Source organism: Cuculus canorus, chromosome 8, assembly GCF_017976375.1.
Source record: "Cuculus canorus isolate bCucCan1 chromosome 8, bCucCan1.pri, whole genome shotgun sequence".
Taxonomy (NCBI): Eukaryota; Metazoa; Chordata; class Aves; order Cuculiformes; family Cuculidae; genus Cuculus; species Cuculus canorus.
Window position 1 is genome coordinate 138,518 of NC_071408.1, and position 27,958 is coordinate 166,475.

The 27,958-nt window shown below is 44.8% G+C and overlaps 1 protein-coding gene across 2 annotated transcripts; it reads right to left on the bottom strand.

Annotated features, from left to right (window-relative positions):
- On the bottom strand, nt 1-26,915 carry FAM20B (FAM20B glycosaminoglycan xylosylkinase). 2 transcript variants are annotated; one of them, XM_054073273.1, is made up of 8 exons: nt 26,829-26,915; nt 18,434-18,964; nt 15,283-15,369; nt 12,757-12,866; nt 10,243-10,414; nt 7,395-7,586; nt 5,086-5,145; nt 1-3,638 (listed from the first exon to the last, which is right to left on the bottom strand). In XM_054073273.1, the coding sequence occupies exons 2-8, from the start codon at nt 18,808-18,810 to the stop codon at nt 3,407-3,409; spliced, it is 1,230 nt and encodes a 409-aa protein (XP_053929248.1). In that variant the 5' UTR covers nt 18,811-18,964; nt 26,829-26,915; the 3' UTR covers nt 1-3,406. The 2 variants fall into 2 exon arrangements, with proteins under 2 accessions (XP_053929248.1, XP_053929249.1); XM_054073274.1 differs by having other exon boundaries at nt 26,834-26,889.
- Nucleotides 26,916-27,958: the final 1,043 nt, after the last annotated feature.

A 27,958-nucleotide genomic window follows, 5' to 3' on the forward strand; every position in this document is an offset into this window, starting at 1 on the left:
ACAAATGACTTAAATAATCCATTGATGTTGCTTTATTAAAATCTTTATTCACACAATGTTGCTTTATGCGGAATCTGACCCCGGGGGATATAAGTAGAAAGTCCTGATTGCATTCTGTTTTCTTATTACAGCTTCCATTTGTGTGGCTGCTCCCAGGGGCAATCCTCTGACAGCTCCAAGAGGGGTTACATTTCCAGCAGCTCGCTCCAGCTGCCACAGCAAATAAATTACCTTCTTAATAAATTAGTGTTTTTCAGTTGAAATTTGTTTGGCAAGACACACTCCAGTTCATTAGCAGCTGGAAGAGGAGCCGGCTTCAGCATCTCCTCCAGCCCAACTGCTGACTTTGGAAGGAGGAGATAAATAGCAGATGGCTGATGATGCTCTCTCTTTAATTAGTTCTTGATTGCCGTGCTTCCAGCGCTCTGATATTACCATTATCCACAATACAACCATTCTGTAACATCTGGGACCAGCGAATTACAGCCTGCACAGCAAAGAATTGGAAGGTGTCATAAATACTTCACTGACAGAGCACAACACCTGTCTCACAGGTGATGCTATTTGTTAGAGGTTAAAGTAGACCCTGTTTGCATGTGGGTGCTGCTTCCGATTCCCTATGCAATGGTTACAAGTGATTTTAAAATTTCTCATGGTTCCGTATTCAGGAAAAACAACACTACTGCCAGAACCCCAGAGCTTATCACAAGGCCAGAATCAGATCTTCCTGACTTTGGGTAAGAAAGGAATTTATTCTTCCTTCCTGCTGCAGAACACCAAGCTCCAGTGGTGCTTACAGTGACCAGAATCATCAACATGACAAAAACACCAGCCGGTTCTTGCCTCCTCCTGCTGCTGCCAGATGCCATGCCCTTTTTTTTTTTTTCCCCCACAAGTAAACCAGTGCCATAAATCTTTTGAAATTCATACTGGGGAAAACTCATCTCCCTGAGTTCCACCTGATGGCAAAAGCTTCAGCTTAGAGCCCCATAAAGAAGCAATACATATGCCCTGAACACTGATCTATCTAATTTCATAAAGACAGACTTTGTGGAATCCCTTATTAAATCAAATGTACATCATCAAAGAGTGATCATTTATAAACCAAAACTTCAGATGTTGGAAGATCCTTCCCAAAATATTAAGTGCTCGTGATTAAGCTCAGAGAGATGAACAGGTTTTTAAAATGCTGCAGAGCCACTACCACATGCTTCACTGTCTCCCCTTTCTGTATATCATCTTCAGTTTCTTGGGAAACAGTTCATGCCAAAATGCCTCAGTGTGTATTCATTCTGCTTTACAGTAAAAGCACTCCCTAAGCACCTGATTGCTGCCCACTGTGTTTGGCTCAGTCATTGAACCCGCAGGCCGGCCAAGCACCAGGCTAGCCCAGGAGCGGGCAATTCCTGCCTGGCTCCTGCCCATGCTCGCCAGCCACTGAGCGCACTCCCTCTTGCCCTAAGGGAACCCACAAGGCACAATCCACAGCGGTGGGTTAAACTCACTGCAGAACCATGGCTTCCAAAGCATGTGTAAAGCAATAAACAGGCACCAGCTTAGCAGCAGTGTCCTAAAAGCTGTCTGTGCCTTACAGCTCTGGCTGCTAACACCAATAAACAGCGACAGGTGCCACCCTGACTGTGGGGCAGCCAAGGCCAGGAGAGATCCAAAACAACATAAAATTCAATTTCCGGTCAGCAGTTTCATTCTGCTTTCAGTGCTCAGGTGATGATAAAAAGACTTCAACAAAATAAACCTGCATTTATAAAATAAACTCTTTCACCAACACCTCTATGATGAGACACAGCAGCAGCTCTTGACCCACCTTCCACACTCCTGTAGTGCTAGAGTCTCACAGACAAGGAAAAGGCCTTAAAGTGACATTGTGCTGCTCCTATTCACAAGTCCAATAATACATCATCACTTTGAGAAGCGAGTTCTTGCCTTACGCCCAAGGACCACGTAGTCTGAGCTGAAAATTGACGTAAAGCTGCTAAATTTGGAAACGTAATGATGAAGCTGCTTCCCTCCACAGATTCAGACCTACCACCAGGTGACAAGTTTTATGGCCACAAGCTCATCTGCAGTGCAGGGTGATGCAGTGCTGAAAGATGATGGGACTAGCAGTGCTACAAGTCTGCCCTGAAAAGCCAGCTTACACCAATTCTCTCCTATCTATGGCAAAACCATTAGCAGTGAGAACCCCAGGATGACTGCCCCAGTTGGAACATGACAGACAGTAGGGATTACAAGAAGCAGCTGGGGAAGGCACAAAACTTACTGACAGTGCCCACAGCTTCACAGCTCAGCCACAAGCCAGGCCAGGTAGACAGTGGGACTGAAGAACTGCTGGCATCCACACAACTGTGGCTACAACACGGAGCAGCAGGAAGGTCCCTTCACAGGAGATGATGAGGAAAGAGCACAGCTCAGGATTCTCCCCACTCATTGGGGCTTTACCCTGGGCTGTGGGGATGTCAAGCAATGCTCCCTTTTGCCAGCACAACACACCTCAATTCTCCACGCTGATCTGGGTGCACAGCAAGCAGCACACCCTCACTAATCAGAGCCTGCTTCCAAGGACAGGCGCTGTCCTCCTCCTCATCTGCAATACAATGAAGGTTTGCTTACTAGGGACACAGGGCTGCAAGGATATTTTCTCTACTTGGAGCTTGTCAGATTCCCTATAAATGGAAAACAAGTGACAGGACACATGGAAACTTACTTTAACCGCTTACTTACCAAGTGCTGTATAACCACCCTATCCTCCCCTAAACTGCCAACCCTGTGGATAAATCTTTGATAGGACCTCAGCGAAAACACTGAAGCATCAACACATATGAGGCAAACCCCATTCCTAGCCTTTTATCAAAGAAAAGACAAGAGAGCAGCAGGGGTCCCCTTTCCCATCCCTAATGGCATTGAGAAGAACATCCCACCCGTGGGGGGTGGCACAACTCTTCAGTCTAATAATTGTTTTATTCACTGCTTCCTCTTCCTCTGAAGAAACAGTAAACCGCCTAACCAGCTCACAGCTGATTACGTACAACCCTGAATCAGACTGTTCATCTCCGTTTGTCCCCTCTTGATTCAGTCCACAAATTAGTGCCTGTATTCCATACACTTCCACCAACACCAAGAGCCATTTTCATCCAGTGCCATGTCCACTGCCGGCAATGGACACACCACAACGGCTGCGATGCCATTACGGGTACTGAGCCATTCAAGGCTCCAACTTCCCACCCCTCACTTGCTGTCAGCCCAAGGTAAAAGCCAGCATCACCCCTACTCCTCTGGCTTATGTCAGTCCATCTTGGCCACAGCCTTTCCAAACAGATTGTGCTGTTTTTCTATCGCTTTTTTGTTTATTTTTTTAAAAAGGAGTTTCATCTGTGTTCCACCACAATTACAAATGAGACAGCGTCATCCTGTCTTCCACCAGCACAACATCTGACCCAAACTGGTCTGTGCACTGCTTCACTGTAGCCAGAACGCTGAGAAGCCGCTGGTCTAGAGCATCCAGATGAGGGTCCGAAATCACTGGAGAGATAGGGTCATGCGACATAGCAGTTTTTAAGGCAGACTTCAAAACTCCATTCTTCAAGTAATTGAGTCTGTTCCAGGTAGAAACTCGGATGCTGCAAAGGAAAGAGACAAAGATGTCATCACATTGAAGTCCCATCAACAATACCGAAAGCCAACCTCTTGAGGGAGCCTGACACATCATGTCTTTATTTGAACAGAAAGGAGTCTTATTACAAAAGTGGTTCGGGCATGGGAGGCTCCAGGTATAACTGCATTATGTACAATATCCATGTGAAACTGGAAAACAGAAGGTGAAGAAAGAATCTAACGTGGTGTAATTCCTACGTTACATAGGAATGTTTTCAGATGCTAGCAAGGAGTTCTTCAGTCCTGAGGCCTCCTGGACACAGTTTGAAAAATAAAGAAAATTAACAGTCCAATTAACCAAACCTCATGTCATCTCACAAAGAGATCACTGACACACGGGTAATCACACAGGACACGGATCAGTTGACTGAACCTCCACAGAAAGTGAATACCACAGTGGTCTTTACTTCCCTGGCCACTGAACTTGTTCGTGTCAGCCCATCTCAACTGTCTGGTTCTGTGAAGTCTCTTGGGATTCTCCCCCAGATTTTTGTGTTTTGGCATCACTGGTGTAAACTGAAGATTTTTTGATTGCCTCCAAAGAAACCAGCAATTTAAGTGCTGTAACAAGCCTACCGTTAAAACAATTACACATATGACTTCTTATATGGCATTTGTCTGGTATCAGAACGAAAGGAAATGTGAAAAGCAGGGAACCTCAAAGTCTCTGACACAGATAAACTTCTCTTCTGGCTGCATTTGGGGGACTCTAGGTGAGAAAGACTCCAAAAGTTCCTCATAAAAAAAGAAATAAAGAATGCAGTTAAAATTGATGTAGGAGAATTGATGTAAAGAATTTGGAAGTTATTTACTTATTACTTATATTCTTATTATTCTTATATACTTATTACTTATTCTCCACATGGTGCAAGAATGCTGCAGACTGTAAGGCCAGGTGTACTGTAGCACCCACAGAGCCTTGCTTATTAAAAAAAGCCAGAGCTCCGGCCTTCTGCAGATTTCCCAGGTTTCACAGGCCCCAAGGGATATGAGAGACAGAATCCTTCAAGGACAGGCTCGATGAACTCTCAACTAAATGCTTAATTTGGAAGGTTTAAAGGAGTTAATGTTATCTTGAAGTCACAGATGCAGGAAACAGATGTATCAGTATTTTCCTTCCCGGTACTTTTATCTGTTAGTGAGAAGCAGCAATGGCCTGGTGAGAGCTAGGCCACAGAGGACACAAATCAGCCAGTAACAGCCTCTAAAAACAAAATTAACAAACCCACAGCTCACCAGCTGCCTTGGGCAGCAACAATACATCAAACACACACAGTAACTCAAAAAGTAAAGGAGTATGTACCCCAGTGAACATTTTCAGGTTGCCAAAATGCATCAAACTTAAGTATATTACAAACTTAAGGGGTAGCAATCACATGAGTAAAGTGAACAGCATCCCTACGTTTCACTTACATGCAGCACTGATAAAGAGGAGCCAAGATGCTTCTTTCTTCCAGGGCAGGGTTTCCAAAGCTGAAAAGCAAAATTAAAACCAAGTGAACCAGTTGAACTCCTAACGTTGCTCTCAACATCAACACATCTGTAAGGAATTAAGAAAAAAAAATCAATACTGGCCAATTTCATGCTCCAACAGATGAAATAATTTAAATTAAAATATAAACAGGCCATGATCAATTACAGGTATAAGTCTCAACGGCATCCACTAAGGTACCAGATAGACAGAAGCCACACCAGTGTACTCAGTTCTCTATCAGACTAGAGCATCTTAAAAACAAATTTCAGAGGAGTTCAGAAATCTTGTGAAGCCAGGGAAAGGAATAATTGCTCTTCTGGATATAGAGAGTGGGAGCTTTGTCTGTCTGACACAGTTGGACCAGGAACGAACAAAACAGCAGCCATATGCTGCTTCAGATGGCCAAGCTTAGCTCACCAAACAAGGTGATCAACTTTAACACTCCATGATCACAGTTGCTAAGGGAGGCCTGCCAAAAGGATTTAACGGTATTTCAAGCTCTCTCTAAATGCATGATTTTTTTTTTTTTTTTTTTTTAGTTTCACCTCCTCACAAAACTGTTTTCAACAAAGAACTCAGTCTAAGAACCTGGCATTACTCCGCTCAAATAATTCTGTTACTAGTAGCTTTAAAACTGGAACAGGCTCCCCAGAGAAGCAGCCACAGCACCATGCCTGTTGGAGTTCATGAAGTGGCTGGATGATGCTCTTAGTCATATGAATCAGTTTTAGGTAGTCTTGTATGGAGGAGGCAGCTGGACTTAATGATTCTTAAAAATACCTTCCAACATGAGGTCTTATATGATTCTATGAAAAACCTTGTCCCCCTCTTCCTCATCTCAAAGGAGCTGAAAGAACTTTACTTAAGCTTTCAAGAAAACAATCTGTGTCTGGGCCTGTAAAGCCCCATCAGAAATGCTTCCCTACAACTACAAGGATGTACAACAATGCTCTGACATGACCTTCAACCATCATACTCACATCCACGAGTAACACATTAACTTCCGCCCAGCATGCTGCCAGAGTGTTACAGAAAGACAATTTTTGCCAAATTCACCTAACGCAGTCTGAAAGTAGCAGTAATCAAGCAGTCCCAAAGGGGGACACATCCTGCTGACACAGCCGAGAGGCTCTTCCTGTACAGGCTGAGGCATAAACACGAGACACCCAACTCGGACATAGCAGATAAACCAGAAACAAGAGAAGGAAAAAAGGAAGGAATCCACTACACAAAAGGCAAATGGAGAAAGAAAAGGTAACTCCAAGTCTTCCAAGGATCTGTCAAGATCAGAGGTCTCAACTGCTGTGTACACACAAGTGGCATGCAAAGTGCCACAGAGCAGAGCCTGGCACAGGCATCAGGAGTTGGGCCCTTTGCAGAAGGGGAAACTGCCCCTGCAGATGGCAGTGCCCATCAGAAAAAAACTCAGGAGCCTCTGGACTAAATCACGAGGAAGTGAAATAGGTTATCTTTGTTTCTAAGAAAAATTAAGCACATGACTATGATTTAAACAATTTTTTATGTTTAATTTTTTATTTTCAATAGGATTTTTAACTTAAACTATACCACCCAACATACAAAAACTGCACTAAAGACAGAACAACTCACATCTTAAAAACATAGGGTTAAGAGCAAAGTTTAGCCTCAAGGAGGACTTCTCAACAGTTCCTCTCAGTTACCACATGCTTCAGTTTTGTTCGACAGCAGTTAATGTCCACACTCACATCATGACCATATTTTGTTCTCAGTATCAGTTCTATTTCCATTTTAAACTTTAACCTTTTAAAACCACAGCAGACAGGTGCATCAGGCATCGAATGCCAAATTATTCAGAAAAACCTTCTGAAAAGACCTACGTTAAACACTCGCTTATACTCATTAGTAAACGATATAAATCATAATTTTCAAATCTTCCCTTAATTAAAAGCATACAGGAAGGGGTTTATGTGGGAGACACAAGCAAACCTTTGTAAGTTCCTTGGGGAAAAAAGGTCATACTGTGCTAATCTGGGCATTTCTGCAATACGAGTAAGACTTTGCCCAAAACAGTTATATTATCTAAAGCACAGGATAAACACCACAGCCTTTGAAGGACCCTGATATCTGGTGAGCAATTTGTGAAGGAAAGCTTTGGATTTCTAGCATAAAAGGTATTAATGAAAAAATTCATGAGAGAAAATAGAGATACATAGCAGATAAATGTGTGCCCCTGGGCTCACCACTGCCTGGCCACCAGGATATCTCTTACCTTTTGGCATTATCTAAGAGGATGAGCATACTGGCTCCTTCATCATCCTGGAAACTCTCGTAGTGATGTCGGTCAGCATTCCCAATCAAATAGTCAAAGATAGCGGTGTCAACGACATCAAGGAGACGGGGGCCCGAGTCATAGGGTGAAGTCTTCTTCACCGCATCACAGTAGCTTTCATCATACTCCCACCTGGAACCATGAAGAGAAAAATCACATCTTCAAGGAACACTCCACCACTGTGCATCAACAGTATTTGCAGCTGTCCCTTGATGCACTTATGAGTGCATAAAGCAAAGGTGAGTGCAGCAGCCAAGGCAATGTAAAGAAGAAAGACCCAGACAAAAGTGTTTTCTTAAAAGAGTAGATCCTGTATTGACACCCTAGTGTATGGAGAAAACTATGGTTTCAGTGCAAGGTTACACCACCATCTTCTGGCACAAAACAAGGTCAGAGTCTGCCTCCTCACTGTCCAGGCTGCCTCACGTCACGATTACCATCACAACTCACCTCCCCTGATTTCCTAATGAAGCAGTTCAAGCACTGTGCCTACTTCTATTGCCCTGATCTCTTCCATCAGCCTTGCTTTTCAGTCATTCTCATCATGATTACTAACGACCTCCCTCCTCTATCTGGAGAAAGGCCTCGTATCTTTTCCTTCTCCTTCGCTCACAGTTGTCTTCCTTTTCCCTCTTTCCTTTCAGAGCCTCTCGCTTTCTTCTGCGGTGGCAAGATTTCAAGCTTCCCTTTCTCCCCTTTTCTTCTACACAAAACCCAGGCATGTACTTGTGGTCTATAACACAGATGTCACGTCTCAGTTCTCCAAATCCAGGATTTTACGTTCTCTCATTTTCTTCATCACAGTTTTCAAAGCTATTCAACATGACCACCAAACAATCAGGTCTCTGCTTGTATATGCTTTCCATCTGACAACCTAAATAACCAGGACATCTATATTTTCCATGCAAAGACTAAAGCAATCCTTCACAAAATAGCAGTTAAGTTGGAAACGCCTTAAACCATCTGTGAACTGGAAACAGAAATGGAGGAAACACCAGCTGGAGACACTCACTGACACACTCAAAACTGCAGTGTCATAAAAGCAGGGAAAAGATCAGAATTTAACTACTAAAGCTGCCACAAACCCCACCTCCTCTTCTAGAAGCACCCAACTTCCCATCTTTCCTCCCGTTATCCAAACCAGAGTGGCCAAAATTTTATCTGCTCAATGTTTTTGTTAACGCTGCACACACTCCTCAAATGCTGTCTCTAATTCTCTCCTCCTTTTGCGTAAACTCACATGCAACTTACAGCACAAGTCTACGAGGCAGAAGTGTCAAAACACACTCCTCCTTGTACTGGATACCTTTCTTTTATCCTATACCCCTCTATCCCTAAAGCGTTTCTCTCATTTCACTTCAGATCAGTACTTAATCCCCTTGCAACAATTTTTCAGATATACTATATTCTCTCCTCTCATTTTTCATTCACTCTTTCAGGACAGACCTTTCTCCGACATTTATTTCTGATCATTTAAATTGTATTAGCGTAAGACTTAGAAGGTCAGGGATTTTATCTGTTGCCCATCCATTAAAAATTATGTACACTAATGTGACTCTGTGAATTATGTTCCAAGGGTCAGCTCAGGACAGAGTAGAAGCAGGCAGATCAGGGAAAAAGAATTCCTGCAGTTATTTTTCCCCTAATTACCAGACGGAGAAAAAGGAGAGTGTGACATCTAGAATGTTTAATGCTCCTGATGCTCTCAAAGTGAAAAGCACAACATGACAAGGAGCAAACCAACAGAGCCATGAAATCCCATCTGAACGAGGCAGAAGCAAGTAAGTTTCAAATATAGCAAATATCAAATCTGCATATGTATCGGGGTAGAATCCTGCATAAACAGGCAGGCAGTTTATGATGAAGAGCAGTCTCTCAAAACAGAAACACCTCCAGGAATTGCAGTCAATTAATTACTGCAATTTAATGTGCACTATATACAGCCAGTGTTGACCTGTTGAAAAGGAGGTAACATCTGCTGCTCAAAAATCAAACTGTATATTTATCACTAAAACAATTCAATGAAGCCATTGGATGAGATTCTTTCTGAGGACAATCACATTATTGAAAATCAATGGATAATGATTACATCAAGGACTAAAAAATCTCTTTCTAACCATCTGTCCAGGATGCAGACTTTGAAAAATTTACCAAACTCAAAACCATCCGATCTGGTCATGGCAAAACCCATCTGCAACCCAAATACTCAAATAAGTTACACCTACTGTACAAGATTGCTAGATCCAATGTTTGTTCTTCTCTGAAAGCATCATTTAGATGCTGAGCATGGTCCCCGAATATTGGTGGTATTGAAAGCAAGGAACAACTTTGCAGTGCCTTCCTACTTATGCTAAACCAGTGCCACAACTTCTGAAACAAACTACAATGACCATGAAAATCAGGCCTGGAAGAAAACAGCACAGTGTTACTGTATTTCAGTGGGCCACACAGAGAGACAGTGACAAAGAAAGGTCTGGTGACACAAGAGAAGAGTCAAGTCTTGGTTTGCCCAGGACCAAGATTTTCAGAGCCTGGAGTGACTATGGTGGGGTTCTGCTCCAGGCAACAAGTAGAAAAAGGATAGCACTTAGTATCATGGAAAACAATGAAGATCTCTCTCTTGCTCATTTTAATTTAAATCTCAGCCCAGACTCCTTGACTTCTAGTGTCATACCAGGAGAGCTGTCAGCAAAACCCTAGGCTTTGAGAACACTTGCTCCTTAATAAGCCAGGGTAATTCTGGTACAAATCATCATTCACAGAGAACAATCCTACCGTGTTCTCATACCTGGCCAGTTTGCCTTCACGGTAAGTCCTACCCCATGGGTGCCGATGCTTCTGTAGAGGCCAGACATCTGGTAGCCACAGCGTTACTGACCCCTCCATGATGTCCCCGTCTGCACAAGCTGGCTCTGTTTCCCGGCAGTAGTAGCACTTCCCATAGAAGCAAGTGTTATTACCTTAAAAAGATAATAAAGAGGTTTCAAAAGAACAGAACTTAATCCAAGGGATGCCAAAGGAAATTCCAGAGCATGCTGTTGCAGCAAAGCATTCCCGGCAACAGGATTTCACTGCACTTGACCTCATGCTTCCTACCTCCGAGAGGGAGAGGCTCAAGAAATTAAACAGACATCTATTCATTCAAAACAACATTAAAGACTAATATTCAAAGGAGAGAGTAATTATATGAGCTAAAGTTCTAATAACACTGAGACTTAACACAACATTGCATTATCAGCAAGGTCTTGTGATTCCCTCTTAGTCCTTATGACCTTTGCAACCTTAGCACTCCTTGTTTTTTAAATTTCAGGCTTCATGTTCCATATTTCTCACTTTTTTTGAAAAAGCTAACCAAAAGGGACAACTGAAAAAAGACTCTGCAGAACTCAGACGGATGTGGAGCCCTGAGATCTCCCACGCCTCCCAGTTACTTGAGCTGACTCAGCAGGGGAAACACAGATGACTGTCATTGTTATATGACCTAGGAACACAGGTCATAAAAATCAAAGGTTTCACATGTGTCTTCTGGTAGGAGAGGAACAACAAAATCCTGCAGTCTTTTGTCGCTTAAGGCCTATGTAGCCTGTAGCGTACAGTGATCTACAGAGACTACACTTTCAGCTTAACATTTTCTATTTCCTCCTTCTAAATTGCTTTCCCTTGATTCTCACCGAGTCAATGCCAGTTGCATATTCAAAGATTTTCTTCCAACACATTCTTCACCTATGTCTCGCTCCCTTGTGATTCCACTTATTCCTTGTCCTTTCTTCCTGTGGCTCAATATCCAACATACTCCCCACACCAGGCCCAGCTCACTGACAGATGTGGTTTTCACTTTCCATCCTTACATCATGAGCCTAAATCCCACATCACAATTCCTTAGCCAGCCAGCATTCCTTTGCAGTCCTCCATCCAGAACAAGCTTTTGCGCTCCTCGATTCCCAGTCCGCCAACTCAAGGACAGCAGAGATGATCATTTATAACACAGAGCTCAGAGCGGACCAGATCTCTTATTTGTATGGAAAACCCTGCAAGTCTCTCTTCCTGTCCATGGCCTGCAGCAGCCCTAGCAAGAGACCGAGTTCTTTGAGATTCTAGCAGCAACTCCAGCAAATCTACTCTGGGTATGCATGACTTCTCTCCTCTTCAGAACCTCAGAAACCTGGTGAAATTTAGCTTGACAACAGATCACAATCTTCTCCCCAGATCCACCCATTTCTTTGGCTCATGCTCTGCAGAACAGGTTGTTCCAAGGAAACCAGGCTTTCCAAGGAAAGGCAATGAAAATTATAGAATCATAGAATGGTTTGGGTTGGAAGGGACCTCAAAGCCCATCCAGTTCCAACCGCCCTACCATGGGCAGGGACACCTTCCACTTGGTCATGTTGCTCAAAGCCTGGAGCCTTTTCAAGTCAGCATTTCTGCTAGAGAACTGCTTAGTTATCTTGGCTGAAATTAGGAAAAGTAAAGTCTGCCTAAGGCAGATGCCCAACCTGAATGCAAAAAGAGTTCAGCCAGGCAGAGCAACTCTCATCTGAAAATTATACTTTATAACAAAGTGTTGGGTAGACTTAGTAGGTGAGACTACCAACAGTGCTCGTCATAGAAATAAGCACAGGCACACAAGTTTATCAGCTGCAATGAACAATCACCTCTAGAGTCCTCTTATTTAAAAAAAAAAAAAAAGTAATAATTGGATATTTTATGAAAAGCCCGAAGGAGTTGAGGCTGCAGTGTAAGTAATTTCTCAGTGCTTAATGACCACTTGGTAGGAGTTCATGTTAATAATTCCCATTACGTACCCTTCACAGCATTATTACTGTAAACAACACGTGGATGTTCTGACACATTCAGTTATGAATGCTCAGTAGACTCTGATGCAGCACAAACATTCAACATCACCCGATGCATCAGCTCTGTAAGTTATCCCAAAGCACCACTGTGTTTGCAGTAAATACAATCCCCTCCCTTTTTTTTTTCCTTTCAGGTCTAATCATAGACTTTTCTAACCAACTCTAACAGCAGAGAGAAAATTGTTACTTAAAACCTAATCTCTGTAAGAGCAGCAAGAGGGAACACAGAGCAGTTACAGAGGAAAAACTGCTTTGAGAAAATCAAGTCCTCCTCCCCCACCAAATGGGGTTATACAAGCATTACGATCTCTCTTGACACAGAGAGAGACTTATCAGCTTCCTGCATTGCAGTTAATTGTTCTAGAACTGTGTCAGATCCTCACAGCTCTTTTTCCTCTATTAAACATGCTGTTCTTTACTGGGCTGCCCCATCCATGGCATCCACTTACCCACATTCATGAAGGTACCTAGGAGCTGCTCTGTGGCTACTGGTTTGATCTCTGTACGTAGATTCACAAACCTGCCAACCACCAGTGGTGCTCGCCGGAAACCCAGAATCCTGATTGGGGGTAAAAAAAAAATGACATGAGAATTTGCAACATAGGCAGCAGTTCTCAATTAAAACAAAACAAAACCACAGCCTCTGTGCCACTGTCTGAAACTGCGACGACTGAGACCAAAGAGTAAAACTGGAGCCCTGCAGCAACCTCCTCTCTTCTCCAAGGCAAGGTAAGGAAACTCATTTTTCTTAAGTGCCTGAATGTTAAACTTGATTTACAGGCCAGCGACACTCCTTTATTAGAGCATTTGCAGCCCAGCAACACACAATGCACCAAGCTCCAAGTCTCAGAAATCAGACCTCATAGCAGGAATATCCATCGTCTGTCTTGTGTGCAGGCTGATGCAGTAACCATATGGCCCTTGGGCTAGTCACCTGGGAAGATCGTTTATAATTCAGAGGAACTACTATCTATTAAAATGTTATGTCTACATCCAATTAAATTATACTTGAAAGTAAACAATCTAAGAGTTCTTTTGCTTGGCATGATGGGGGAGAAGGGAAGAGAGAAAAGCAGATAAGAACTGAACGCTTGAAGTGTCTGGAAACAAAAAGAGAGGTGGGAAGAATAATCATAAAACTGGCAGTCACAAGGCCCATGTTCCACTACCATGTCTGCCACAGTCTTTGCTCTCTGACCACAAGTGACTTGGGTATTTGCAATGCAATTTTAAAAGGGCTTCAAGGAAGAGCACTGACATCACAATGTCAGCCCCCACACTCTTAACACACTTCTGATACCCTCTTGGTAGTAGCTGCATCTCAGAAAGAGGGACTGGAAAGGGACTGTCCCTTCTGAAACAGGGACAATCTGCATTACACAAAGATACTGGGAAGGTCACTCTAACAGCTGCAGAGTGGTTGCTTAGACATTCAACGGGTCAGTCCCCTTCTAGAGGTATAAAGTACCTCTAAAAAAGGGCCACACAAAACATCTGCCTGAACAAATCATGTATGCATAAGGAGAAAATTCATAGCCAATACAGAGAGTTACATACAGCTTGAGAAAATGTGGGTGTTCCAAGTAAACAAGCAGAGCTCAAATCTGGAAAACCTGTCACTGTGTTGTCAAATCCACAGCTGAAAGGTTACTACCCTGGCTGGCACAGACTCCCTACCAGCTGGCGGTAAATGTACAATACGGGTCAGGTCCTTCCTGGAACAACAGCATCCTTGGACAAGTACATAGCTGTCACTGGTCAAAAAAAAGGTACATACAAGTTACGTGAGCAGATTGCTAGGTATTCTTGAAGAATACAAAGGTGCAAAGAGAGGAGAAAGGCCAGTGAAACAAACACAAACCCACAACCAAAGAGACAACAAGGAAGAGCTAAGAAAGGGGCTGGCCACTAGAAAGAGGCTTTGAACTGATGCTTTACAATATCCGCCTTTTTCGGGGAAAGGAAGTCTTACGTTTCTTGAAAGCACAAATGGACAACAGCCATCTGGCTACTTCACCTTTTTCTGGTCTTAAAATGCCCTGATTTGGGCTCACCACCTCAAGACTGCAACAGCAGCAACGTGTATTACGCAAGTAGTTATTGCCAAAACTTCCTTCAATGTCTTCTGTCCATTGACAGTACAATGTGTTCAACAGATGAATTTGGAATAACAAACCTATCTTTTGCTGCCTATGAATTCAGTCACAGTGATAAGCCTATTATTTATGACCTGAGAAACCTCAGTTTCAGTTCAACCATTCTATTCTTGATTACACTTGTCCCTCCTTATTTCCTTTCCCAAGACTCTAAATCCCTCCATATAAGAATTTTTCCCATCTTCAATTATCTTCAGAAACCTTCTCTGAAGTCACAACACAGGTCTCTTATAACGAGACCAGACTGCGCTCACTTATTCTAGATGAAACTGCACCACTAACAATATTTCATAGCTATCACATTGAGTGTTTGGGGTTCTCTGTCCCATTGTTTGTTGTCCTGTCACTTTGTTATTCTTCTGGCAATTTCAACTCCAGCTCAGGTCCTCAAAACCACCTGGGTACCCCTGAATAGGATTAATATATGAATAGCTTGTTTTCTCTAGGATGCATTGATTCATATCTAGTTTAGATTAAACTGGACATTGGACATTAACTTTTTAGTGTACTGCACATTAACTTAGCACACGCATTGAGCATTTTAGACACTTCCGCAAGATTTGGCTAAGCACTTTCTTCCATATAAAGTATCAGTGGTTTCAGCTCTCATCCTCCTCAAATTGGTCACAAAAACCTTAAATGTTAGAATCTTGCACAGATCTTTGAAATTAAGTTTTATTTTTGGCTTCACTGTGCTCTACTGGCAGGCTACAAATAGCTCACATTTGAGGTGTATTCTTCAAGCATTTCCTTATGCCCCCAACTTTGAAAAAGCGTTTACCAGAGACAATAAAACAAGGTAACCCAGCAATTCCGTACCTATCCAAGTGAAAGGCTGCCACTTCTGCGTTGTGTCTGTCATAGCCAGCGTATGGTTCTCCTTCCACTACATAATCCCTCGCATATCTGTAATTGAAATAAGTCAAATAAAGCAATTCATGCAGGATTTCCATCAATTTCGCTGTTCAGAGTAACAAGTACAATAACAGCGCTATGTTAAACAGACCCTGGATCACTTTCAAAATGACTACCAATGGGAGAAGGAAAAGCATTAATGAGATTAAATAGCATACAGACTGTTGAAGTAGTAAATAAGGAGGGAAGGTCAGCAATGTACAGTGGTCTCAAGAACTTGGGAAGCGGTGCCAATTCAAACTAATGAGTTTTAATTCAACCATATGCCAAGTCACATCTAAGAACAAAGAGCACAGACCCAGCTACAGAACAGGGGACTATTTAAACTGGAAACTGGCAACTCCAGAAATGATTTTAGGGTTAGAATGGATTGTAGACTAACATGAAAATACAATTTGATATTGCAGAAGAAATGCCAAATGCAATCTTTAGGAGCTAGAAGATCAGCAAGTGAGAACATGAGGACAATTCTGGACATAAAAGACTCTTTATTCTGGTGATGAAAAGACATAATCAACATCAAGAAATAGAAATTAGATACTCATTACAACAACAGTAGTATATTTTGGTGAAGTGGTGGGCTTTTTTTTTTTTTTTTTTTTTTTTAATCGATATTACTTAAAACAGTCAAGGCAAACACAAATTTCTGAGATTCATAACAACTGATCAGCATAAAAAGCCACTGACAATACCAAGTAGACAGATGAAATGCACTAAGTTTTCAAATAATGTAAGGCCAAACTAGATACGAGATAACCTATTTTCTCATTTCCACCTATGTATCAAATTGTGTAAACTTCATTATTCCCAACAGACTTGGGGTTCAAGCAGTAGCAGCGACAGTGTAAAAGAAGCCAGAGTGCTCTACTTTGAGATTTTAACCTTGCCTAGAGAAGATCTCTCAGGCTAAACAGTCCATTTCATCAGTCTGAGCAAATGCCTTAGCTTCTCAGCAAGGCAGCTCAAAAGAGAACTAAACAGTGCAGGGTGGTATGCAGTTTTTCGGACGAGGATCCTGACAGACTCCTGCCAAATCAGAACTCACACTAAAGAAGCCTCTTATTTCACATGCCCCTCTGGCGCATGATGGTGGCAACTGTTCATCATCAGTAATGTAGGTTGGATTTTCAGTAATTTTGAAACGAGATAGCTAACTCTCAGAATCCGTCCTCGAAGTCAAGTCATTTACATGTACTTAGAGCAGACTCTTGAAAATACGGCCGCATTTTGAAAGCTGCAGAGCTAAAGCTTACTGGTAAAATACAACCAGGTTCTTGCTTCCATGCACAGCAGGCATTTAATCCTTTCTAGAGCAAAGGTGGCGAATCGAGAGAATTCACTCTTCCCCAACCAGTAAGTTCTCTTAACACGTTTTTTTAGTAACTTTCACATAGCTTTCAGGACAAAACTAGTTAAGGAGACTACCCTGCAATGACAGAACAAGACTCTACCCACAACCCTAGCTGGTCAGCCAACAGAATGCTGGTCTACCACTACGGCTAGGGCCATGCTGGCCAGCCCTCTGGTAAGCATCCCCAGCTACACGTGGCCTTGATGGAGCACAGTCAGTGTTCGCCTGCACAGACATTCCATTATGGGGATGTAATTTAATGCGAAAGGCTTTCCAGCACTCACTCACACAGAAAGCACTGTAGAAATGCCACGTCTTGCTACTGCGTTTATTGGACGAGCAGCCTGTCGCACCACTGAGACTTTGGTGAAAGGTTCGCACTGTTCAAACACAGCCTAGCCCCACAGTGAAGCTCCAGTCAGACCAGTACTTGACCATACAGAAACAGAGCTGTCAATTCATGAAGTGAAGGACAGATTTCTTTTCTCATTCTCTAACTGCTCATTAACATGACAAAAACTTGTTCATGGGCTTGCTCAATCCCACACTCTCTGGAGAGAGAACAACTCATTTCATGATGATAGCAGTGCTCTCCCATCAAACACACCTGCCGTACTTTTTTTACACCTCCCTCTCCCTGAAGGCAAACAGTTCAAAAAGCTTCACAGACACACACAAGACTCTTCAAAATTGATCAATTATGTCAAATTTCCCTGCAGATCTCTGTAAACAGAGGCCATAGCAAGGAAGTATTACCTGCCCATTCTTACATTGCTTCTCCAGTATTTGCTATTGGCAGATGGAAATCTCGGGGCTCTCCCTCTGACCTACCAAGTCATTTTTACAGTCCTCAGGCTCCTACATCAGACACACAGACCTACTTTTAAGATCACCATCACTTTTCACTCCTTCCCTGTTCCTGAACAGCATTCCCTTCACCAGTCTGATGTGACCCTTACTCAGAAAGAGCAGGCAAGACTTGTCTCCACATTGCCAGAACCTGCACTTCCACAGGTAGGAAGATACCAGTTAAAAACATCAGGTTTAACCAACATTCCCTCCAGACTGAACACAGCAATCATTCTTTTAACCTAAAGACAGGCTGTTTTGAGCATCAAACCCATGCAGCCTGAGAGAGAGTTGGCACAGCAACCACCCAATTGTTTAGTCTGGAGAAGAGGAGGCTGAGGGGACACCTCATCACTTGCTACAGCTCCCTGAAAGGAGGTTGTAGGGAGGTGGGTGCTGGTCTCTTCTCCCAGGTAACAAGCAATAGCACAAGAAGAAACAGCCTCAAGTAGAACCAGGGGAGGTTTAGATTGGCTTTTAGAAAAAAAAAAATCTTTACCAAAAGAGTGGTGAAGCTTTGGAACAGGCTGCTCAGGGCAGTGGTGGGGTCTCCCTCCCTGGAGATATTCAGAAAGTGTGTAGACGTGGGACTCTGGGACATGGTTTAGCAGGCACGGTGGTGCTGGGCTGGCAGCTGGACTGCATGAACCTAGAGGCCTTTTCCAACCTTAATGAGTCTATGACTGATATCACTAAAAGATCAGCGAGGTTCTATGCTGTCTGTCACACAAGTAACACGGTGGCCTTCCCATTCACATCTAAACATGTAACTTAAACTTTAATGCAACAACACAGAGATTAAAAAAAAACAAACATCAGGCAGTTATTAATTCAGTTACTGAAGGCAGTATTTACCTCTTGGGTTTGAAGACAACCTTCTGTCCTCCTTCAAGTATGAGCAAAGCTTTCAGTTGGGTCCCTTTGTATCCCACATCAGCTTTTATTATTTTCTTTGTTGTCATGGCATGCATAACAGCTCCTAACTCAGGCGTCTCCTCCGGATACACCTCCCGGGGTACCACCCACTGGGCTGCGATCTCCCAAGGGGACTGCAGTGTGTGGTCGAGCCGGGGGTCCAGTTCTACATGGAGGCTTGCCATCATACGGTGAAAGGCGCGCTGGTCCTCTCGGTTGGCAGCTGAGGTGTCCAAGTTGTCAATGAGGAAAACTTTCGTGAAAATGAAGATGACAAGGAGGATGGCCAATAACACAACTCGCTGCTTTAGCTTCATGGTGACCTTCAACCCTTCTCCTCTGACCCCTTCTTCCAGACGTTACAGGAAGTCTATCGGAGATCAGGGTGAGGAAGGGGATGGTAGTTAACGGATTTCATTCATAACTTGCATTGTGACAGAAGTATCACCACTGAAGCATCTTCTGGTGCCCCTAAAATTAAACAAAGCAAACTTACAAAACTGCATTCCTGCAGATCCCACCAAACTCAACATCAAGTTTATTCCTGGGACATAAGTCTGCATTTATACACGTGTATCTTGAAGTCCAGACGTTTCTGTTGAAACACAAAGGGTTTGCTGTCTTCCCACAGCCTTCCAGTGATCTGCACAAGCGGGCAAATTGCCTGATAGCACCTCTACACGTCTGAAATCATAACATCTGCAACTACCACAGGCAAGACTTCTGCCAAGAACTGTAATTTAAGTCAACCTCTCTAATTTCACAAACAAATTTCCACTCGTAAGAGAATTCATGACTGCTGGTTTCCTACAGGTTTGTCCCTCAAGAGCTATCTCCCAGGTAGATTTTGACCATGGGTGAGAACAGCTGTCCAGCCCAGGGCAAGGTACGAGACAGAAGGGCAGAACAGACTTAATTTGTTAACTGCCTTTCATTTGTTGCTGTTATCGCTTACTCAGATTTCTTCCATTCTTAAAAAAAAAAAAAACCAAGCAGAGGATGGCACCTTCACTTCTTTGTGGTTAGTGATAAGTCTTCTGCAGTCACCTGTAAAACCAACAACCACAGGAAATATACACAGTGTCTGTAATCTCAGCAGAAAATTAACAGGAAGAAACTCCAAACACTAGTACTGCCTCTTCTCAGAAACCTCACTTACAGCAGAGTTGAAGCCACATTCTGTGCCTTCAATAGACTGCAAGACGTCTGGCCCCTCAGCAAGCCCGGGTCAGCACAGTATCAGCATGCAACAACCACATAACACACGATCAACTGTATTTCAGTTATGAGGACAAAAATCATCTTCAGAATATTAGTTGAATGAAGTCAAAACCCAAATGGAAAGAGATACTAACACACGTCTTTTAGAAATGCTTAGAGCCAGCTGATATTTCTCTTTGCGAAAGCTATGCTAATCATGAAAACCACAAATGGCACCCTGCGCTGTGGTAGGACTACATAGAAAAGCCTTCTCATGCGATTGAACAATAAGCGTATAAACCAATCATTACTAATTATGTCAGCAGAGGAACAAGCTGCACAGGCTAAATTAATTTACCAGCAGGAACCACAGAACTGTGACTTGCTGGACAAATGTGGACTGCAGCCTCCTTCAGTATCTTGCTGCCGTGCTGTCTTTGCGGAGCTCACAGGCGTACCATGATTCCAAGAGCCCCAAGCATATCACCAAGGTACATCCCCACCAAAGAGTGGGGCATCTTTTGAGCAAGTAGTCAGTGCAGAACCAGGTTTGGCACAGCGTAAAGCCACACGCAAGCCCAAGGACAACCCTTGCAGCAACCTAAACGAATTCAGATTAGGTCTGTAGCAGACCCACCCTACTTTCCAGCTGCATGGCTCTCCCACCTTCCTGTGCATCAGTGTTAGAATTCCTACCACCCAGCTGCAAAGCAGTGCAACGGTCTGGCTGCCGACCCACCCAAACATCAACCACCACATCTGGTTTGTGTGTGAAGCCCCTACTGTCCTGAGGTTTTGAGCCTATGCGCAGTTTATCACCTGACAGCAACACACCACAACTGGTGCAACAAGGGAGGGGCAGCACAGCAGCTCCAACAGGAGGTGACCTACTGAGTGTCTTCAAATCCAACCTATCTACAGGGGGGCACAATAAGCTGTTCAAGCCAGCACTGCTACCTAAAGAATGGCCCTATCCTCCCCATACTACCCTCCTTCTCACAATGAACTCATGAACGATCTGCTCACTGTTAAAGCTTCAACATTTTTATTTACTAATTTCTGGCTCCCCTCAAATCTGGTCTCCAACATTGTTTCACAAGCATCCAAGGACACACCATGAGGCCAAGAATGAGCGTTTCTCCTGGCAGCAGCACCAGCAGTTACATGTGGAGGCAAAACTACAGCCCAACAAAGGGTACACAGCAGAACTGCTCAGAAACAGCCACAGATCCCAACAGGAACCAGGAAATTCTGTAACACACTCTCAGGTCTCCCATTTTCAAACCCACTCCTTCCAGTACAGCCACCAGTCTGAGCACCACTTTTCCTAAAGGCACCATGCTGCAATGATGAAGAGGCACAGCCTTTAGCCCCATTCACTGTCTGAATAGTCTTGCCTGAGGTCTCAGCTCAGTTCAGTTTGACCATTCCCAAGTTACACATTCTGTCTCTTAAATAGTTCCCATAAAACCTGTCCGCAGAAGCAGGAAAGAAAGTGAAAGTGTCCCAATCACAATGAGTTAAAACTGAAAAAGTTGTTTAATGTTAATAGCAACCAGAAAACAGTAAGACAGAACCCCCATGAAGGGTAGGGAGGAGGGTGAAAGAAGGCTATCAAGCCTCAGCGATGCTTCAAACCAGCCCTACGGCCCCGTTAACTATGTAACACCAACCTGAACCTAGGGGAGAATAAGCACTTTTATTCATAGTGAAAGACGACAAGCCACATGTTTATATGGAAATCAAACCAAATTACTGTTCATCTCAGTCCTGTTCAGGCAGCCTGTATTTCTGCAAACAGTGTGGCAATCTGCATATTACACAACGCAAGTATGAGGATGAGAAGCACAGGCAAGGACAAGAAGGCCCCGCAGCCCGGTGTTGGCCAACGAAAGCACAGGACAGAAATATCTTGCACCTTTGGAGTGCACCTCAAGCTGGTCTCACACTTTCCCAGACTGATTTTCAGGAATGCTGAGTTTCTTTAAGGGAATTATTCTTGGGCTTCAGGGGCAGAACATCACTAGAGCCACCCTTATGTTAAAGGTCATTAACTTAATCTTTTGTGACAGCTTTAAAATGAATTTTAGCTGAAACACTCCAATAATGTAGACACAATAAAAAAATAGGAAAAACGAAACATTTGCTATCAGATGTTTAAGTAACTCCCTTAGCTGCACACCAAGTCCTCACTAAATGTTTCTCCCGAAGTTCCACAATTACTCCTTGATTTTGCTCTGTGCAGCTTTAAACAGGTGAGTTGGCCTCGGCTTTTATTGACATCTGTCCAAGTGAGTCATCAACTGTCTTTCTCCAACAAACAGCAAACCACCCTGAGGTTGCTACATGATAGATTTCACAGGCTGCCAGCAAAGCCTGTACACCACTCCTTCTGTACCAACACTATGCTCCTTGCTGTACAAGCCAACAAAAATGAACTCCTTGACGGAGAAGTGTACCACGGAGTAAGAACTTACACTTTATTGCTTTCAACTGAAGATGGCAAGACTGCGAATGTCAAGGTGTTTAAGGAAATGCTTACCCTGTTTTGGAAGAAGTTAACTGAAAAAACAGGACAAGTCTTTGGAAAGCTCAGGAAGCACAAAAGTGGTCCTGGAATGAGGACAGAGAAGCAGCTACAGAAACAAATAAAATAGCAACAACCCTCCAAAGTTTTAAAAAGGGAAAAACAGTGAGCTGTGAGCAGAACTCTGGAACAAAGAGCAACAGGGTGAACGCAGGGTTAATCTCAGGTGGAGATAGTTCCAGAAACTGGCAGGGGTGAGACGATAAGGCAAGCATCTTTGTGCTTGAAAAAAAGGGGCAACGGGACAGAGCAGCTGCTTCCTTCTACGTAAGAGTTGTGGGTACATGGGATGCATTGGATGATACCAGGCACTCTTTGAACCAGAAGGCATGAGAAGGAAAACTCAAATTAAGTTTTCAGAAGTCAAGTACATCTTAAGCCCCCAACCAGAACTAACACGATACAGCAACAGAGATACCCACAGTCCCAGGACAACACGTTTCCTCCTCCTGTTAGCCTGCAGCCCCTGATCTCTTACCAACGACTGGCAACTCTAAAAGCGAGAGTTCCATTTTCTTTTTTTCTTTGAGCTTCTATTTAGCATCACCTTCTGCTACCTTTATTAAAAAGCAGACATAATCCAAAGAGGTTTGTTTCTTTACCATCCGATTTCCATCTCCGTGAGAAATCTCACTTTTCTCTCTACCATTTTACCATATCCTTGATTAATTAAAAAAGAAAAAGGTGAGAAATAAACAACCACACCAGCGTATTAATAGTGCTGTCAACTGGCACGTCCACCTATGAAGTGGCCCCTGTTTGTGCTATCCCTTCAGGATATCTCCTGATCGATGTTCTCTCATTCCAGCCAGGTCTGTATTCTCAGCAAGTAACAAGCCTCCTGACACAACGCAGAAACAACAGGGTCTTTTCAGCATTGCAGGGGGGTTACTATGTACACAAACACCTGAACCAAGCCATGTCCACTTGCGTTAAATACTAACACCACAGCACTTCACTCCCAAGTTCAAAAAGCAGCTAGAAACTTGCCTGCTGTGAACAGCAGCAAAGCCACAGCCACTGTTATCAACCTACAGCATCAGCACAGGGCCACAACCCCAAAACCCATGTTTATTAGAGTTACAAGATCAATGCTGTGCCACATATAACCTTATTTTTATATTAGACAGCTACTGTCTCAAGAATGCTTGTGCACAATTTGAAAGGATTTTGTTACGCTCCAGATGACAAATAGGGCCTGAGTTCAGTCTGTCAGCACAAGGACACAAAAAAAATCATAGCTCAAACAGACACCAACCTGAAATAAATAAGAGTTAAGTATACTCTAACTCCTGTTTAAATGAACGTTTTTCTCATCCTAAACACACTACGCCTTCTAGGATCTCCTGTCAAAAGGTGTTAAATATCGCAGAAATAGCATATAAAATAGTGATGTTTTCCTCTTCCCAAAACACATTTCAGTCTCGCCAGATTCATCTTTCTCTCAATCCTCCCCTCTCCTTGGTGACCCTGGCTTCCCCTCTCCAAGGAAGCCTTGCTATTTCAGGTTTCACAGGCCAGCTCCACAGACCTTGGCTGAGACTTTCCAGACACGTTCTGTCACTGCTGCTCTCTATACCCTGCCTAGTTTGTACAAGAGTTTAGCAAACCAGCAATCGAGGCTCTATGTGTGTTTACCTCTCTGCTATTTCTCCATCTCCCTTCAATCAAGCCCCTGATATCTATAGGAAAAATCTTTGCGATAGTCTCTGCTCAGACTTTCCTTCCCACATGCACAACTGCATCCCTGCTTGAGAGCTAGAGACAAATATGAAAGATCACATGCGTTTTAACTACTGCATCATTTGTTTGTAACTGCAAAAGTCAGTAACTGCCCAATATATTCTCACACCACTTCCAAGAGAGATGAAATAACTGCGTCAATCTGTCCGCCCACCTTACTCCATTAGTAACTCTAGAATCCTTTACCTGTGTTTCTGCCAAATTTGTCAGAACTTTACATAAAACAACTGGACAGATGGAGGACAGAAGGCTCAGAAAGCCAGGGACAACTTGGAATGCACCCTCCATCTCTGCCAGCAGCCTGGGCACTCAGCACATGGGAACACCTGGCTCACTGGCTACATGCGTAAAGATGGGGGAGATTGTGACACCGGCTACTGGGGGACCAAAGGTGGCAGGAGACAGGCAGGAGTTACTAGGGTGGGATGTGGCAAACAACTCAGGAAACCAAGTTTCATTACTTCTCCTCACAGAACAAGTTCCTTCAAGCAGGGTTTTGTATGGAAACAAAGTTTATATAATCACGCTTTTCACCGGTAAAATCTTGGCTCCACTGGCTGATTTCAAACACATCTGAGAGAACAGTAGATGTTTTGAACAGGGAGTTTGTATGTTTATTGGAGGCTGGCAGCTGGGGAACACTGAGGGAAAGGCTGCAGCGTCAGCTCAACAGTTTTATGTTGGCCCTGGCCATCTGGGCAACCAGTATGCATGCAGCTGGTGCATGGAGGGAGCTGGAAACACTGCACGAGAGAGAAGGAATCAAAAGCAGTGTGAGGCAGAATGGTAAGGATAGGAACTGAGGGCATCAGAATGGAGGGTGCTATGACCTGAGCAGAAAACAACAGAAAACATTTCAACACTAAGGAAGTAACAGCCCCCCGCCCCTCTTACTAAGGTGCCACCTGCCCACAGCAGGTGAACACACACCAATAAAGTGAGCTGGAAATGTCTGAGGGAGCCTTGTTCACCTTGGAAGCGAAGCCAATGCAGTGAGAGAATTCTGTACATCCTTCTCAACTTGAGGTTCTTAGGTTTATTTGAACTATACTATAGATGGGCACCAAAACCTCAATCACAGCCTGTGCATCCATCCAACATGTAGCAACAAGCAGCCCACCTCTGCGATAAGGCACGCCGATCCATTTCCTATCCTCCCAAGAAGAGAGGTAGTAGACAACAAACCAGAGGAGAAGAGATTTGAGCTGGAGATTAATCTTGTCCCAACCATGTAGATCAGAGTGAAGGACACAAGCGGTCCGTGAAGTCATTTCCAAAGTAAAAGAAGACTACAGTATTAACACCTGTCCTGTAACAAGCACCAGGCAAGACACACTCAGGTAGGCTCTGCTCCTGCAGGGAATTCCATCTGTCACTGCTCTCTCTCTCCGCTCAGCCCCCAAGCCCGAGCAGCTGCTGTGGGACCAGGGCCTTGGCTAGGACAAACCAAGCCAGCTGCAGGGATAGTGCCTGGCTTTATCAGAGCGGAGCTGGTGGCAGACAGCACTCTCTGACAGGGAAATCCACAGCCTTGACAGCCAGGTCCAGCCGGCAGCACTCAGTGCATTCCCTGCAGCTGGAAGTGGGGAGCACGTGCCCTGTCATAGACTCATAGAATTCCTAAGTCAGAAAAAAGCTTTGAGATCACCAAATTCAACCATACCCATCCACTGCTAAATCATATCCATAAACGCTTCATCCACCCATCTTTTACACACCTCCAGGGATGGGGACACAACCACACCTCCCTGGGCAGCCTCTGCCAGTGCCGGAGAAGCCTTTTTTTCTGATGTCCAATCTAAACCCCCCCTGGTGCAACTTGAGACCATTCCCTTCCATTCTATCGCCTATCACTTGGGAGAAGAGAGCAGCACCCACCTTAGAATCATAGGATCACTAGGTTGGAAAGGACCCGCTGGATCATAGAGTCCAACCATTCCTAACAACCCCACAGAATCACAACCTCCTTTCAGGGAGCCGTAGAGAGTGATAAGATCTCCCCCCAGCCTCCTCCTCTCCAGGACAAACAACCCCAGCTCACTCAGCTGCTCTTCATAACACACGTTCTCCAGACCTTCACCAGCTTCGCTGCCCTTCTCTGCGTGTGCTCCAGCACCTCATTGTCCTTACAGGGAGGGACCCAGAACTGAACACAAGATTCACAGAACTACAGAACACCCCGAGTTAGAAAGGACCCACAGGCTGAAAAGAGCTGGGGTTATTCAGCCTAAAGAAGAAAAGGCTCTGCGGAAACCTTACAACAACCTTCCAGTATCTGAAGGGGGTACAAGAAAGCTAGGGAGGAACTGTTTACAAGAGAACAGAGCAATAGGAGGGGGAAGAATAACTATAAATTGAAAGAGGAAAGATTTAGAGTGGACAACAAGAAAAAATTCTTAACAATGAGGGCGATGAAGCTGAGGTTGCCCAGAGCAGTGGTGGCTACTCCATCCCTGGAGATATTCAAGGCCAGGTTGGACGGGGCTTGCAGCCCCTGATCCAGCGGGAGGCGTCCCTGCCCATGGCAGGGGGTGGGACTGGACGGACTTTGGGGTCCCTTCCCACCCAAACCATTCCAGGGTTCTATGATCAACAACTCCACCGCCTGTCCCGGCACAGGACAAACCCCACACTCACCCCACGCGAACGAGCACGTTGTCCAAGCGCTCCCCGGGCTTTGCCAGTGGCGGCTTCCCCGGGGAGCTGCTGCACCGCCCGCTAGAAGAAGAACCTGGCCCCGCTGCCCTCCCGCCGCCCCCCGAGCGGGAGGAGCCCGCACAGCGCGCCCGGCCCCGCCGCACTCACCGCACCCGCGCTCCATGGCCATGGCCGCGGCCGCCACCTCCCCAACATGGTGCCGCCCGGCAGCGCCGTCCCGCGGCCAATGAGCGCCCGCCCCAGCCCCGCCCCGCGCCCGACAGCCAATGAGCACCCGCTCCGCCCCCGACAGCCAATGAGCGCCCGCCTGTAGCCCCGCCCCAGCCCAACAGCCAATAGAAAACCGCCCCGCCTACCCCGCTCCGCAGTCAATTAACGTCCGCCTGGAGAGCCTCTCCCGCTCGACAACCAATGAGCGCTTGCCTCGAAGCCCCACCTCCCGCACGACAGCCAATGGGAAACCGCGCTGCTACCAACGACCCCCTCGCCTCGAGCCCCGCCCTCCCCTCGACAGCCAATGGAAAACCGCCCCGCCTCCGCCGCGATCAATGAACGGCGGCCTCGAGCCCCTCCCCCGCCCGACAACCAATGGGAAACAGCTCCGCCTCCCGCCCCGCCCCCGGCCCAGAGCACGCGGCCGCCAGTATTGATGGCGGGTTAACCCCGTCCTGCCCGGGGGCTTCAGGGCGGTTTGTGGTAGAAGCGGGGGAGGTTGGCATTTTAAATGCGTGGTAAGCAAGTTTAGCTTCTGCCTCCGTGCAAAACGGTTCCTGTAACCGCACAACGATAGCCAGGGGCATTGGGTTTCACAGAATCACTGAACGGGAGGCTGGAAGGGAGCTCGGGGATCACCCGGTGCTTGAATCCAACAGCCCAGAACGCTGCGAGCTGAGCCTTCAGCGTCCGGGGTAAAGGAACACACCACTGCCTCGGGGAGGTTATTCCCATGTATGTTCTCAGGGTGAAAAACCTGGAATCCAACCAGAATCTCCCCAGAAGTAACTTACACCCATCACCCTTTGTCTTTTCCGTATGGCTCCTCACAAAAAGGGTGCCTCCGTCCTCTTGGCAAGATGCCCTTTACGTACTGGAATGATACCGAAAAAGCCAGCAAATTTGGAGTTTCAGAAAGCGAGCATCCTCTGTCAGGGCTGGGCAACACGAGGAGGGATGTCCATTGATCCTGTGCAGCGAGAAAGGAGCTGGGCCACAACAGATTTCCCACTTGCATATGCATATGGATAATTTTTCCCAGAAATATTACTTTACAATTTTAA

Excerpts from the sequence above, each read along its gene's own strand:
- FAM20B (XM_054073273.1), bottom strand. The coding sequence starts at position 18,810 with ATGAAGCTAAAGCAGCGAGTTGTGTTATTGGCCATCCTCCTTGTCATC. Across the intron at positions 12,867-15,282 it reads GCAGCCTTTCACTTGGATAG|GATTCTGGGTTTCCGGCGAG; the intron begins GTACGGAATTGC and ends ACCCCCAATCAG. Across the intron at positions 3,639-5,085 it reads CCTCTTTATCAGTGCTGCAT|CATCCGAGTTTCTACCTGGA; the intron begins GTAAGTGAAACG and ends TTTCCTTTGCAG.